Source organism: Microcaecilia unicolor, chromosome 4 (assembly GCF_901765095.1).
Source record: "Microcaecilia unicolor chromosome 4, aMicUni1.1, whole genome shotgun sequence".
Classification (NCBI taxonomy): Eukaryota; Metazoa; Chordata; class Amphibia; order Gymnophiona; family Siphonopidae; genus Microcaecilia; species Microcaecilia unicolor.
In genome coordinates this window covers 25,906,097-25,922,146 of record NC_044034.1, presented here as the reverse complement: position 1 = coordinate 25,922,146, position 16,050 = coordinate 25,906,097, and the positions used below count along the sequence as shown (strand labels likewise).

Sequence of the window (16,050 nt, the reverse complement as noted above, 5' to 3'; positions counted from 1 at the left end):
CCCTCCCTGGACACATACAAGGAATTTTCTCAATATTGGGGGTGCTCAAGCACCCACAGAGTCGGCTCCAATGCGTTTGCCTTTTCTTTTGCCTTTTCTGTGCTGGGTAGTCATTCTGCTTATCTGATGTTCTCTCCGAAACTATCTAGCTTCAGTTGATGTTGTTTTAACTGTGATAGTGGTGGTTCAGATCTTGGTAAATTGTCTACACTGGATTACTGCAACAGTTTATATTTGGGTCTTTCTCAATCATCTAGCAAGACATTACAAGTTATACAGCCTGCTGCGGTACGCTTGATAGTAGGTTTAACGCAATTTGATCATGTCACTACATTGATGAAAGCTTTACATTGGCTGCCAATGCAATTTTAGAACATAGTTTAAACCAGTGGTTCCCAAAACCTGGTCCTGGAGGCACCCCTAACCAGTCAAGTTTTCAGGATACCCACAATGAATATTCATGGAAGAGTTTTGCATGCAGTAGAGACAGTATATGCAAATCTCGGTCATGAATATTCATTTTAGATATCCTAAAAACCTGACTGGCTAGGGTGCCTCCAGGACAAGATTTGGGAGCCACTGGTTTAAACGGTTCTGATTTTTTAAAGACCCTGTTTGGTATTGCTTTGCTTTATTTTAAGCAAGCGTTACAGATTCTTGTGCCTGTCCTCTCGCTTAGATCTGCAAGATCACGACAATTGGCGCTGCCTTGCTCGCAAAAATTCATTATGCAGATACTTGGGACAGTTCTTTGCCTCTCACTTTGGAATAAGCTGTCGTGTACCTTGTACCTTTCATCGACTGTCTGAATTTAAGAAGAATTTGAAAACACATAAAGTAGTACATATGAGTTTCAATTGTTGGGCAGACTAGTTGGACCGTGCAGGTCTTTTTCTGCCGTCATCTACTATGCTACTTTTGTTTGTACAAGTTGCTTGCAGGCCATGGACTTGGTATAGAATGTTTGTGTTGTACATTTGTTGATTTTATTGTGAATGTTTTATTGGTACACACTTAGTTAATATGTGGACTCTAAATGACACAAAATTCTATTTGTTTATATGTGGATTGGGCTGATCAGTACCAGCTTGCCGGCTGCTGGGATTTTTCAGGTGGACATGGAAATCTCTAGGCATGACAAAACAAACAAACAGTAGATCCAAAAGAGTCCTCTCACAAATGGTGTTTCCTAGACAAGGTCTTTATTTCAAATCAATAAAAACATCCTGACACGATTCGTGTTTCGGCCGTAAAGGCCTGCGTCAGGGGTCTATGTGTGAACATAAACATAATAAATCAAAACCACATAAATACATATTAACATAAAAATGAATACAATTTCAAAATGCTTTTTTAAGGAACGTATATTAAAAAAAACCTAAACAATACATTTTTCTTAATAAAGTTAAAATCAAAACAACATATATTTATATAAAGAAACATACCTATTAAATTTCAATGCAAAAAGTAATCTGGCAGAACAAATGACAAACAGTGATTTGTCTGCTATCTGAGATATCTACAACAGAAAAATGATAGAGACATGTTACATACAATATATATAAAAGAGCATGGATCATGTCCGACAATCTTACCTTTTGTAAAAACAAAGAAGATAATTAATATAAAAACCTAAACATTACATTTTTCTTAATAAAGTTAAAATCAAAACACATATATATATTTATATGCATCATAAACAGAACAGAATATGTAGATGAGGAGTGCCAAAAAAGGCCAGTATTTAAATAAGAAGTAACAAACACCAGTTTCATGTAGAAATTACTAAAATTCTCACAAACGGAAACTAAATAATACAGATAGGGATTCCAAATAAAACGCTTAAAAAAACAAAATTATATCACGTGAAAAATGAAAACAATAATGTACAACTAATTTTACCTTTATGATATTATTTAAAACGGCAAAAGAAGAAAGAAAGAAAAAATAAAGTATTGTTTGAGAAAAAATATATCAAAATACGTATACGTATTTAAAAAGGAAGAATAATATATGTCAAAAATGTAATTCCAAACAATGCATACACAAAAGATAAACTAAAACTATGGCAATGGGAAGTTATGTTTACTAGTAGAAAAAGTTATATGGCAGAAAAAAAAATATATATATATCTCTAGGCATGGTAATTGTTTTCCTTGCTGGCTGATCTAGTAGTAGTAGTAGTAGTGATCTGCAAGGCTTCGTTCTGTTTCTGTGAGTCTGACGTCCTGTAGGTACAACGTGCAGGACGTCAGACTCACAGAAAAAGAACGAAGCCTTGCACCGGAAGAAGAGGACCTCGGCTGGCGGGGGTTGGGGTCCCCCGTCAGCAAATGTAGGCAACAGCGGGGGAGGGTGGCGGCAGGAGGGGGAGGGTCGAAAGGGTCATCGCCGGGGGGGGGGGGTCAAAGTTGGTGGTGGCATTGGCGCGGAGGGGGGGTCGGCGGCGCCGGGGGGTGGGCTAAAATGTGCCCCCTCACCTCGGCCTCTGGACCCCCCCCCTCCCGCCGAAGTCTGGCTACGCCCCTGCTTGGGATTCTGCCAGGTAGTTGTGACCTGGATTGGCCACTGTTGGAAGCAGGATACTGAGCCTTTCGATTTGACCCAGTAAGTCGGTTCTTTTGTTCTTATGTGAACTAGGTATGTATATGGGATTGAACAAAACAATCAGGATGCATTCCTTTGATTGAAACTTTGTGCTTTGCATTTAGATGTAAGCAGTGGGTGGAAAACTGTCAAAGAGTGGATTTAGAGGATAAAACAGCAGATCATTTAAATAAATGTTACAGACTATGTGCCCGACACTTTGACTCCTCAATGGTTCGTCGAAAAGTAAGTATGATTAAATTAACTACAGCTTGTACTTAGTATTTAAGCATTGATGTCCTCTATTCAAGCCAAATGTCATTTTGCCCCTTTAAAGCCATACAAGAGAGAGAAAAGGAAGGAGAACACCCAAATCCCACAAACCCCCTCCCATTTTTTTTGGGGGGGGGGGGAGGGGATTGCCAGTTAAGTGGAATTTAATTCTGACTAAGTTTCAAATTGCATTTTACTGATTATTAACTTCTACAAAATTGCAACAAATTGAATTCAAGTTATAACAATGATTTGATACTTTTGCAACAGGTAATATCTTCATAAAATAAGATACAAAACAAAGGCAGAAAAATCCTTATTTATAAATTAAAATGATACATAAAATACACAGTTCATAGTATGAATTTGATGTTTGCATTTTATTGGAAACTAGTGAAACCATTCCCATTTCCTCAACAATGAAACAGGCCCTAGGAAGGCTATCATGTAAGCTTTTTTTTTTTTCTCTCTCCCCTGCCCTCCCCTCCATGTCCAGCAGTTCTTCCCTCCCCTCCATGTCCAGCAGTTCTTCCCTCCCCTCCATGTCCAGCGATTCTCCTTTTCCGTGCCCTCCCATCCGTGTCCCGTGATTCTCTCCTCTACTGTCCTCCCATTCCATACATGTCCATCAATTCTTCTCTGTCCAGCCCTCCCCTTCCCTTCCTTTCCTCCCTCCCTCCCTTCAATGTCCCGCAATTCTCTCTTCCCCTTGATTTGTACCTGAACTTTCTCTGGCTGGCTGGCACTGGCTTCCTTTCCGTTTGTAACATCCCTCCTGATGTCAGCCAGCCTCCAGCATTCCCTTCCCTCTCACTGTTCCACCCTCTGACGTCATTACGTCTTGACGTGAGGGCCGGACAGTGAGGGGGAATGGAACGCTGGAGGCTGGCTGACATCAGGAGATGTTACAAACCCAGACAGCCAAACATGGAACGCTGGAGGTGCAAATTATTATATAGGATATATATTTTTTTCACGATAATACTGTGGTTCTTGAGCCAGTCCTCAGAGCACACCCATCCAGTTGGCTTTTCTCCTTATTTATAAACTAATATACATAAAATACACAGGTCATAGTATTAATTTGATGTTTGTTTGCATTTTATGGGAAATATACATATTTTTCACGATAATATGTGGATATCAGATAGGCAGGCTGAAACATTAGTCTGGATGCTGGTTGAGATTTCAGGGGTAGAGAGGTAGATTTGGGAGTCATCAGCATAGAGATAGTATTGAAAGCCATGGGATGATATCAGAGAGCCAAGTGAAGGAGTGTAGATGGAGAGCAGGAGAGGACCGAGAACAGAACCCTGAGTACACCGATTGGTAGAGGGATAGAAGTGGAAGAGGATCCACCAGGGTGTACCCTAAAGGTGCGGAGCGAGAGGTAGGAGGAGAACCACGAAAGAAAAGAGCACTGGAATCCAAATGAAGACAGCGTATCAAGGAGTAGGCTGTGATCAACAGCGTCAAAAGCGGTGGCTAGATCGAGAAGGATGAGGATAGAATAGAGACCTTTGGATTTGGCCAGGAACAAGTCGTTGGAAAGTTTTGTAAGTGCAGTTTCAGTTGAATGAAGAGGGCGAAAGCCAGATTGGAGGCCTGGAATAGACTTCCCGAACATGTTCGTCTAGCCCCGTCTTTGGCCGTTTTCAAGTCCAAACTTAAAGCCCACCTCTTTACCACTGCTTTTGACTCCTAACCACTAACATAGTAACATAGTAGATGACGGCAGAAAAAGACCTGCATGGTCCATCCAGTCTGCCCGACAAGATAAACTCATATGTGTATACCTTACCTTGATTTGTACCTGCCTTATTCAGGGCACAGACCGTACAAGTCTGCCCAGCAGTATTTCCCGCCTCCCAACCACCAGTCCCGCCTCCTATCACCGGCTCTGGCACAGACCGTATAAGTCTGCCCTCTACTATCCTCGCCTCCCAACCACCAACCCCTCTTCCCCCCCCACCGGCTCCACCACCCAATTTTGGCTAAGCTTCTGAGGATCCATAACTACTGCACAGGATTCCTTTATGCACATCCCACGCATGTTTGAATTCATAAAGGAATCCTGTGCAGTACCTCTTTATTCCCTTACCCTTAATTGTTCTGTCTGTTTACCTGTCTTATCTAGATTGTAAGCTCTTTGAGCAGGGACTGTCTTTTTGTGTATGGGTAGTAGTAGTTCTTGAGCCAGTCCTCAGAGCACACCTATCCAGTTGGGTTTTCAGGATATCCACGATGAATATGCGTGAGAGAAATTACAGACCAAAGAGGCAGTGCATGCAGATATATCTCATGGATATTCATTGTGGATATCCTGAAAACCCAACTGGCTGGGGTGTGCCCCAGAGACTGGGTTGAGAAACACTGTCAATATCTGTATATGTAAAAGGCACCTCCAACGTTCCAATGAAGCCTCAAGCCGGAAACTTGAGGCGTCAAAACGCGATGACGTAGAGAGCGGGGCAGGGAAGGCACAACGCACGAGTTCCACAGATTCTGTGACAGCAGCGGGGAGTCCCACACATTCAGTGACAGCAGCGGGGAGAGCGCTGCGAACTTTAATCACAAACTCTCAATCAAGTGACTGAGGGACGGAGGGAGGGAGAGGGGGGTGTGGAAATCGGAAGGGAGGGATGGAGGGGGGGGGGGTCTGGAACTCGGGAGGGAGGGAGGATGATGGGGGGGGGGGATTACCTTGCTAGCGCCCGTTTCATTTTTATCCGAAACGGGCATTTCTCACTAGTATATATAGAATACCACATGGTCTAAGTCAACCAGTTATTCAGATTAACAGTCTCTTTAGAACAGCAGTGTGCATTTAATTTAGGACTAGATTCTATATATGGCGCCTGAAAAATCCACGTGGAAAAAAATTACACCTAGGCGTATTCTCTACGCCTAAATTTTATAGAATAGACTTACATTTCCACACGGTATATAGAATACGCTCAGCGGCTCGTCCATTTTAGGCCACATTTTAGTTGGTGTAAATCATGACGCCTAAATTAGGCGCAGATCGGGTCTATCAAACATATAAACGGCGAGTGACCTACTCACTCGCAAATGCGCAGTAGAGACTTCCCTCTCTGTCCCGCCCCCGCGTCAATACGTGATGACGAGGGCGGGACAGAGAGGAAAACTGCGCCGCCGAGGTTGATACCGCTCCCCCCGCCCGCCCGCCTGAGATCGCCGCTACCGTTCCTCCCCCCCCCCCCCCCCCCACCCGGCCCGGGCCCTCTCTCTGCTACTAACACATCCATTCGCCGGAACGCAGCATGCACATCAGCTGAGCTGCCGTCGGCCTTCCTTCCCTGCCTGTATCCCGCCCTCGCTGACGTTACGTCACAGGAGGGCGGGACACAGGCAGAGAAGGAAGGGCCGACGGCAGCTCAGCTGATGTGCGTGCTGCGTTCCGGCGAATGAATGTGTAAGTTTAGTAGCGGAGAGAAGGCCCAGGCCAGGTGGCGGGATGGCGGCAACTCCGGGGGTGGGGTGGGGGGGACGGTAGCGGTGGCGACCTCGCGGGGAGCGGGGAGGGGGGAGGAAGGAAAACCCCAATACCAGCCCGTTTTTACGGGCTCAAAGGCTAGTTCTATAATAATACAGATAGATTTTAGAAACGCTCTGCCCATGGCCATGCCCCCTTTTCAGCTATGCGACGTAGAATTTAGACACGCCACGTTATGGAGTACACTTAGCGAGTTGTGCTCGTAAATCTCAGAGCCAATTAGTACTGATAATTGCTTGTTAACATCCAATTAACAGTGTTAATTAGCTAATTAACCAATTAAGTTATGCACATCATTATAGAATATGCTTCGGTTTCCGTGCAGATTTTCAGGTGCCATATATAGAATCCAGGGGTTAGTGCTTACTGCAGGTTAGTAAAAGGACTCCCAAGACGTGCTTACCGCAGGTTAAAAACACCTACCGTGGGGTGTACTGAGGTGTCCCACGGTAGTTTGGGGATCGGCACATGCTAAGAAATGGAAAATATTTTTCAATGCTGGGGGCATGTTTGGGGGCAGAGAGTAGGTTTGCCCAGCACTCATCTGCTAGCACAGCTGCATCACTACGCGCTAATCGATTAGCATGTGGTTAGAAACTAAACATGACCAAGACCGAGTGGAGGAATAGCGTAGTGGTTAGTGCAGTGGACTTTGATCCTGGGGAACTGAGTTTGATTCCCACTGCAGCTCCTTGTGACTCTGGGCAAGTCACTTAACCCTCCATTGCCCCTGGTACAAGATAAGTACCTGAGTATATGTAAACCGTTTTGAATGTAGTTGCAAAAACCTCAGAAAGGCGGTATATCAAGTCCCATTTCCCTTTCCCTATTTGAGATTCTAGATGGAATGTTGCTACTATTGAGATTCTGTTGCTACTATTTGAGATTCTACATGGAATGTTAATGTTGCTATTCCACTAGCAACATTCCATGTAGAAGCCTGCCCTTGCAGATCAACAACGCGGTCGCGCAGGCTTCTGTTTCTGTGAGTCTGACGTACGTACCCCCCCCCCCCCCCACCACACACACACACACACACACACACACACTTTCCCATATCCAGGATATGTGAGCTGTCCCAACACCAGCCACATCCAAATCGGTCAACACCATCTTGGAGTCCATGACTGTTTATTTACTACTACTACTACTACTACTACTTATCATTTCTATAGCGGTACTAGACGTACACAGCGCTGTACACTTCAACATGAAGAGACAGTCCCTGCTTGACAGAGCTTACAATCTAATTAGGACAGACAAACAAGAGATAAGGGAATATTAAAGTGAGGATGATAAAATAAGGGTTCTGAACAAGTGAGTAAGGGTTAGGAGTTAAAAGCAGCATAAAAAAGGTGGGCTTTTAGCTTAGATTTGAAGACGGTCAGAGATGGAGCTTGACGTACCGGCTCAGGAAGTCTATTCCAGGCATATGGTGCAGCAAGATAAAAGGAACGGAGTCTGGAGTCAGCAGTGGAAGAGAAGGGTGCAGATAAGAGAGATTTACCCAGTGAACAGAGTTCCTGGGGAGGAATGTAGGGAGAGATGAGAGTGGAGAGGAACTGAGGAGCTGCAGAGTGAATGCACTTATCTATATATATAAAAGGCAACCCCAACGTTCTGAAGCCTCCACGGAAGTTGAGGCACCCGAGATATCCGGTGTGCCCTGGAGTGTCTGCACCGCCCTCGCGTCAAAACGTCATGACGTCGAGGGCGGAGCTATAACACTCGAGGCCCGAAACCGAAACGCCACAGGCACGGCCACGGAGGCGCAGCAAACAAAATAAAAACAAAACCCTACCCACACACAGCGATGCCAACACCGAACAAGGCAAGTAGCTCGGAGGGAGGGGGCCCCTTGCTAGCGCCCGTTTCATTGCCCTCAGAAACGGGCATTTATTCCTAGTAGGTCAATAAGAGGAGTTTGAACTGTATGCGGAAACTGATAGGGAGCCAGCGAAGTGACTTGAGGAGAGGGCTGCTAATATGAGCATAGCGACATTGGCGGAATATTAGTCGTGCAGCAAAATTTTGAACAGATTGAAGAGGAGAGAGATGGCTAAGTGGGAGACCTGTGAGAAGCAAGATTATTATTTATGATAATGAAGATGCTTCTTTCGTTGTTTTACTTTCTGATACTTGAAAGGTTGTATAGCTGTGATTGGTACTATCTCATTGTAAAAATATAATAAGGTTTGAAATTTTCATTTTAGAGTCCTTACAGAACGCGTCTGCAAGATAATGCTGTACCTACTATATTTGATTTTAGAAGTCACTTGACCAGTCCCCAGAGCCGTCGTAAGAGGAGGATAAAAGAACCGGTATGTCCAACCATATTTATCTTCTATGATTCGCTATCTACTATTGTATCAGTGACTGTAGATAGAGACTGAAATAGTCCATCTGGTTTGCTTAGGTAACCTCTTATGCATTTATTTTGCCAAATGGTTGACTTGCCAGGAGTGGCCTGGTGGTTAGGGTGGTGGACTTTGAGTTCGATTCCCACTTCAGGCACAGGCAGCTCCTTGTGACTCTGGGCAAGTCACTTAACCCTCCATTGCCCCATGTAAGCTGCATTGAGCCTGCCATGAGTGGGAAAGCGCAGGGTACAAATGTAACAAAAATAAAATAGATACTATTGGAGATTCTACATGGAATGTTGCTACTATTGGAGATTCTACATGGAATGTTGCTACTATTGGAGATTCTACATGGAATGTTGCTATTCCACTAGCAACATTCCATGTAGAAGGCTGCGCAGGCTTCTACAGAAGCAGAAGCCTGCGCGGCCACATTGGTGATCTGCAAGGGCCGACTTTGCTAGTGGAATAGGAACATTCCATGTAGAATCTCAAATAGTAGCAACAGTGGAGGAGTGGCCTAGTGGTTAGGGTGATGGACTTTGGTCCTGGGGAACTGAGGAACTGAGTTCGATTCCCACTTCAGGCACAGGCAGCTCCTTGTGACTCTGGGCAAGTCACTTAACCCTCCATTACTCCATGTAAGCCGCATTGAGCCTGCCATGAGTGGGAAAGCACGGGGTACAAATGTAATAAAAATAAAAAAAAAATATGTAGAAATGGTATTCGTAAATGATTTACTCATCCACATTTTGCACATTTTTAGTTACATAGGCACTTAAAATTCATAGTACTATTAGTATGATTTTGTTGGTCCATAATTTTGAATGTGTGTTTATTTATTTTTTGGGGGTTTTGTTTTAAATCACAGTAACATAGTAAATGATGGCAGAGAAATCCTACCCTGTCTGGCTAAAAGTACAGCCCAAATGCACAGGGTGAGCACCTGCAAGATTTCGTCTGCTCCAGGACAATCTTTTCTGTTGTCTTCCTTTCTTTTCTGTTTTCCTGTATACTTCACCTTCTTGGATAGCATATAAGAGCTCTGCTTAATTCCCTCTGGCAGCCAGTTTCTTCCAGGCCTAATTATAACGCTGGACAGGCTGGGCCTTTAGTAAACACAGTTGCACAGGGGTTAAAGGTGAAAGGAAAGTGTTTGCCTACATGCCTAGAAATGTGTAACCTGTTCTCTCTACAGGTCAGGGATACTAGACATAGCAAAGTCACTTATAAACACTCTTTCCTGTGCCAGGCTCTTGTAGGCCCACGGCACACTCTTGGTCATCCCTCCACCAGGCAACCCACCCACCTTGTCTCTTCCTAGAATCCCCAGCATTCCAGTTTCAATATTCCACACTGGGCACCACTTGGTGGTGACTTCCTAGGTTGTAAGATAAACTTAACTTATCTTAAATCTGCTTCTTATGTCACAGGATAGCGCTGTTTTTGCTAGGGCCACTCTTCTTCCCCAGGCTCTTCCTAGGTACAGCAGCCCTGCTTGCCACACCCTTGCAGTCCTCTGCACTCGGAACCTTTCCGAACTATTCAGCCTCAGGGCATTTCAGCTCCTCTCTGCTCGAGTCTCTCCCCCTTGACTCAACAGGATTGTCCCACCTACCCTAAGGCGGCTTACTCTTAGCATCAGTGAGCTAGCGCCCCCTGCTGTAAGATGACTTAATTATAATATCAGTGAGGGACTGCTCTTCACTATATCACCCACTCTCTTACAAAGGCTCTGTGATGTAAATTGCAGTAATATTCCGTGGTCTGTATCCCAAAGAACAGCAACAAATCAAGATCAAGTATGTGTATTTTATAGCACATATCCAGCACTCATACTCATAGCATAGGATGTGAATCTCAATGGGGGAGGGGAAGATAGCTTGAGGTTGACATTTAGCAAGTAAAATGTTAGCAACATTGTTGGATTGTTGGTTTAATCATATATTGAAAACAACAAATCAAGCGGAAGATATCCAGAAAGACCAGACTGAAGTCATAGATGTTAAAAGCCAAAATGATTTATTAGGACCCTACACGGTCCGTGTTTCGCCCGAAAAGGCTTTCTTCAGGGGTCTTCAAATTGGCATATATCCTTCCAAAAAGTATTTATGAAATGAGACGATCTGGACAACACATAGCTAGTGCTGTCCAAATGCAGCATAGTCTCGCAAGTAAAGCCGGCTTTACTTGTGAGACTGTGCCAATTTGAAGACCCCTGAAGAAGGCCTTTTCGGCCGAAACACGGACCATGTAGGGTCCTAATAAATCATTTTGGCTTTTAACATCTATGACTTCAGTCTGATCTTTCTGGACATCTTCCGCTTGATTTGTTGTTTTCTTGTGTGTATTTGCAGGAGATTTGGACTCTCCTTGTTGTGTTTAATCATATATTGACAATGTAACTGTACTGCATCCAAAATTATAAAACCACTTTTCCAAGATGTATCCTAAATTACTACCTGTATGTGGTTGGCATGATGGCGAATTGCCGACTGCCCTGTTTGCGATGTGAGCGTTTGATCATGAAGGCATGTAACCTGTATGGAGCGGTGGGTGAGGCTTTGGCTGCCTTGTTGGGCAGCCTGGATGGACCATGTGGGTCTTCATCTGCCATCGTTTTACTTTTTAAAAATTTGCATTTTTAAATTTCAAGTCCAAAAAATATTTGCCACTATTAGAGCTTTGAAAGGAACTGCACAGGACAAATCTAATATTAATACATATATATATATAACAAAAGCCTCAAAACCCCAGCAGTCTGCTATGGTCCACAAGCCAGGAACCAGTCATTGCTTTTCATGGGGTCCCAAGTCTCATCACAGGCTTTACTTGAAATCGGGAAACAGAGAACAGTATGAAAAAAAAAAAAACAGTCCACCTGATGTAGAAAAAAACCAGACTGTTCACAAAAACATCAGTATTAAACCAAACACATGTAACCCTGGTTTCACCATAAATGTTCCGGGCACCAGCTAGCTCTTTGGGTCAGCACCCGAAACCAGGGTCGCAGCAAAAGTTTAGTTCTACTTGAGCTGGGCCGGGGCCGGACTTACTCCGGTAGGCCAAGCTTTTACTCTTTAATATTTCTTTGTTCGTTCAGGATTGTCACCTTCCCTGTCTCCCTCTCCCTCCTGTTGTTCCTCTTTCCCTTCTCTGACGATAATTCCTGTATTTTGTATTAATGTTGTTTAATAGACTATTGTACGCCACATTGAGCCTGTCCATGGGTGGGAATAATGTGGGATATAAATGCCATAAATAAAATTAAACAAACTTCACCCTCACTCAAAGAAATACTTCAGTCTGGGTGTTGTAATCCAGACATGAACTTTACTTGAGTTCTGCAATCGGCAGTTTATCCAACTTCATATCATCTGTAAGCGGCTCTTTCCATATCCATCAGTTTAGTTTATTTCCAAACCAAATAACATGCAACTTTGGTGTTCCTTAATAGTCTATTTGTAATTCCTAGGGTATTTAAGCATTTACAGCTCCTCCAGTCCCATACCTATCCTCATTTTGGGCAGAATAATCCAAGACTGTGCCTGCAGCATTTTTGTAGCAAGCTGTCTCCTCTTAGGACCATATTTCCCTGTCTGTCCTTCTATCTCAAAGGTGTACCTCTCAGGGCTGCTACCTTTGGACCTAAACAGGCTCCTTCCCTGTTCTTGCTCCTGGGCTGGGTTGCCCCTGCTTCCCACCTGAATCACTCCTCCACTCCATGGTTAATGTTTTTACTGACAGAAACATCCACTTAATTCAGCCTTAGGTGATTGGGTCTATCCAGGACACCCCCTCTCCACACGAGTCCTGGCGGGGGTAGAGGAAATGAAAGACCATTAATTCCAAACTCCACCCCTACTGTCTTTCAATAACCAGAAACATTTTCCCCAGCACTTTCCCATAAACACTCCATCTCAAGGCTGGGCTTCTCACTCTCTTAGCTCCTCCCCTCCCGGTGACTGTGAAGGAGGGGTCCCTCATCAGGTTAGTAATCCCCACTATAATGGGGGATTACACACACTTGCAGTTAATTCCAAAATCTAAACTAATCAAAGATCACAGGCACTCATCAAAAGTTCTACAATTCATCCTAAACAAGGTCTTCTAAAATCGTTGTCCTTAGTTCGATGTTGATTGCAGTGAAGACATGAATCCATTCAGCTCCAATTCTTGTCTCCACTTTTACTTCATATCAATCCCAGTAAACGGCACTCTCACGATCACTCTTCATGAAAGAGAAATCCACAAATCCATCCTCGCGATCAGTTTTCAAAGAAAGACGACCTAGATCCCAACCCCGACAAGGGCCACTTGTTTCACAAAACGCTGCCTCGGGAGGCTGAACTGAATCTTACCTTGTGGAGAATATATCTCAAGTGTAAAAGGGTGCAGAATATCTTGATCACACCTTGTGCCATTTTAAATTTCATACATGTACTTGGAAATTGTAATTCCCAGCCCTTGTCCCTTGAGAGGGGAATACCTTTCAGCTTTGGAGAAGAATCTCTTAGGCTGGCATAAGAGAGGTAATCAGACTTAGTTTTGGCGCAACCAAGTAAAATCTTTATTAGTATTTCTCTAAGTCAGTACAAAAGTGATTGATCCCTCTGGAGCAGTTTGTCACCCAGAAAGCCAGATGCTCAGACTGAGTAGCAAAATCTGCTCAGCAAAGCTTTCTCATTCTGTACTTATAACAGTATATAAAGTTTAATTTTTTGAAATCATGTGATTTTCTCCTATTCTAACTTATTGTTCATATAAGGAAATTTCTTGTTTTCTTTCATTATACATATATAGTTATATTCTGTTACTCTTTCTCATTATACAAACATGGTTATTTCCAATATTCTACCATCCTCTCCTGCTTTTTTTTTTTTTTTTTGTTACATTTGTACCCTGCGCTTTCCTGTGCCTGAAGTGGGAATCGAACTCAGTTCCTCAGGACCAAAGTCCACCACCCTAGCCACTAGGCCACTCCTCCACTGTTGCTACTATTTGAGATTCTATGTTGTTATTCCACTAGCAACATTCCATGTAGAAGTCGGTCCTTGCAGATCACCAATGTGGCCGCGCAGGCTTCTGCTTCTGTGAGTCTGACGTCCTTACAGAAACAGAAGCCTGCGCAGCCTTTTATATGGAATGTTGCTAGTGGAATAGCAACATTCAATGTAGAATCTCCAATAGTAGCAACATTCCATGTAGAATCTCCAATAGTATCTATTTTATTTTTGTTACATTTGTACCCTGCGCTTTCCCACTCATGGCAGGCTCAATGCGGCTTACATGGGGCAATGGAGGGTTAAGTGACTTGCCCAGAGTCACAAGGAGCTGCCTGTGCCTGAAGTGGGAATTGAACTCAGTTCCCCAGGACCAAAGTCCACCACCCTAGCCACTAGGCCTCTCCTCCACTGTTGCTACTATTTGAGATTCTACATGGAATGTTGCTATTCCACTAGCAACATTCCATGTAGAAGTCGGCCCTTGCAGATCACCAATGTGGCCGCGCAGGCTTCTGCTTCTGTGAGTCTTCCTGCACGTACGTGCAGGACGTCAGACTCACAGAAACAGAAGCCTGCACAGCCTTCTACATGGAATGTTGCTAGTGGAATAGCAACATTCCATGTAGAATCTCCAATAGTAGCAACGTTCCATGTAGAATCTCCAATAGTATCTATTTTATTTTTGTTGTACCCTGTGCTTTCCCACTCATGGCAGGCTCAATGTGGCTTACATGGGGCAATGGAGGGTTAAGTGACTTGCCCAGAGTCACAAGGAGCTGCCTGTGCCTGAAGTGGGAATTGAACTCGGTTCCTCAGTTCCCCAGGACCAAAGTCCACCACCCTAACCACTAGGCCACTCTTCCACTGTTGCTACTATTTGAGATTCTACATGGAGTGTTGCTATTCCACTAGCAACATTCCATGTAGAAGTCCACCACCTTAACCACTAGGCCACTCCTCTACATGCTTCTGTTCACATGCACACTTTGTGCTTATTGGCTAATCCCTTATCAGCAACACGTGATCCCCATCATGCAGCAACAGCAAAACAAGTTGCATGAAACACCTGGCTTCTCTTTTCCCTATCAGAGAAAAACCACACGGAGTGTGGAGGTGCACTTGATCCCCACGGGACAAAAAAGCGAAAACAAAAAAAGGGGTGGGGAAAATAGGCTCTATTCAAATAATGGGGCAGACGTATAAATTAATTAAAACAATGATTTTTATTGTGAATAGGTGACTCAACACAGCCGTGTTTCGGCGCCGTAGCGCCTTCCTCAGGAGTCTTCCGGAAGATAATGGCATAAAGAAATGCACAGTTCCTCCTCTTCGGATGTGCAAATATTCTTGAGATTTTTGCATCGCCACTCTTTTAAGGAGGAACTGTGCATTTCTTTATGCCATTATCTTCCGGAAGACTCCTGAGGAAGGCGCTACGGCGCCGAAACACGGCTGTGTTGAGTCACCTATTCACAATAAAAATCATTGTTTTAATTAATTTATACGTCTGCCCCATTGTTTGAATAGAGCCTATTTTCCCCACCCCTTTTTTTGTTGTCTCTTTTCCCTAAACACACATTTATGGAGGAACATCTTCTTCTTTGGAGGGTCTTCAGCCTCACTCACCATCAAGGTTATATCAGTTGTTTTATCTGCCATATATGGGCCGCATAGCTTCAGTTCCTCATGTGTTTCTCCTTGTCATGTGATTTAGCAGAAGCGCAGAACAATATTTGCTCTTTACTGGAAAATAAAACTTATGCACTCAGTGTACAGGCAGTAGGAAGAAACGAAACTTATGCAGATGACAGCTGATCTGAGTGCTTTCAGGCCAAGCTTGCAGAGGAAGGAATATACAAAATACAATCGAGAAAATAACTATGCTGTCATTTATTATGTTACTATGAATTGCTCAAATATGTAGTCCGCCAGAAAGACCCAGGCACCTGTTTCCACTAGTATTCCTGTTTATTATAGAACATGGCATAACACAAACTTCTAGTTTTACAGGACAGACTAGAGGTTCCTGATCTTTACCACATTGAACCCCCTTAATAGTTTCACCTGGGTTCTGATCCTTTATCCCTACGTTTATACAATATGGAGAAACTAGTAAAAAAGCCCCGTTTCTGATGCAAATGAAACGGGGGCTAGCAATGTTTTCTTCTGTGTGCATGTGGGAGTGTGTGTGTCCCTGCCCTCTGGCCTCTCTCCCTTCCCCCCTCTGAGTCCTTCACTGTTACAGAGCCAGCGTTTTGATTTCGTGCTCTAAAAAGCCCCGTTTCTGATGCAAATGAAACGGGGGGCT

At 43.8% G+C, this 16,050-nt stretch overlaps 1 protein-coding gene across 2 annotated transcripts in view; it reads left to right on the top strand.

The window, feature by feature from the left end:
• THAP12 (THAP domain containing 12) overlaps positions 1–16,050 on the top strand; it is a 33,968-nt gene that overhangs the window by 3,845 nt on the left and 14,073 nt on the right. For both annotated transcript variants that reach the window (XM_030199336.1, XM_030199335.1), the window contains exons 2-3: positions 2,712–2,832; positions 8,590–8,697. In XM_030199336.1, coding sequence (XP_030055196.1) covers positions 2,712–2,832; positions 8,590–8,697 — 229 coding nt within the window. The remainder of the gene's footprint in view (positions 1–2,711; positions 2,833–8,589; positions 8,698–16,050) is intronic.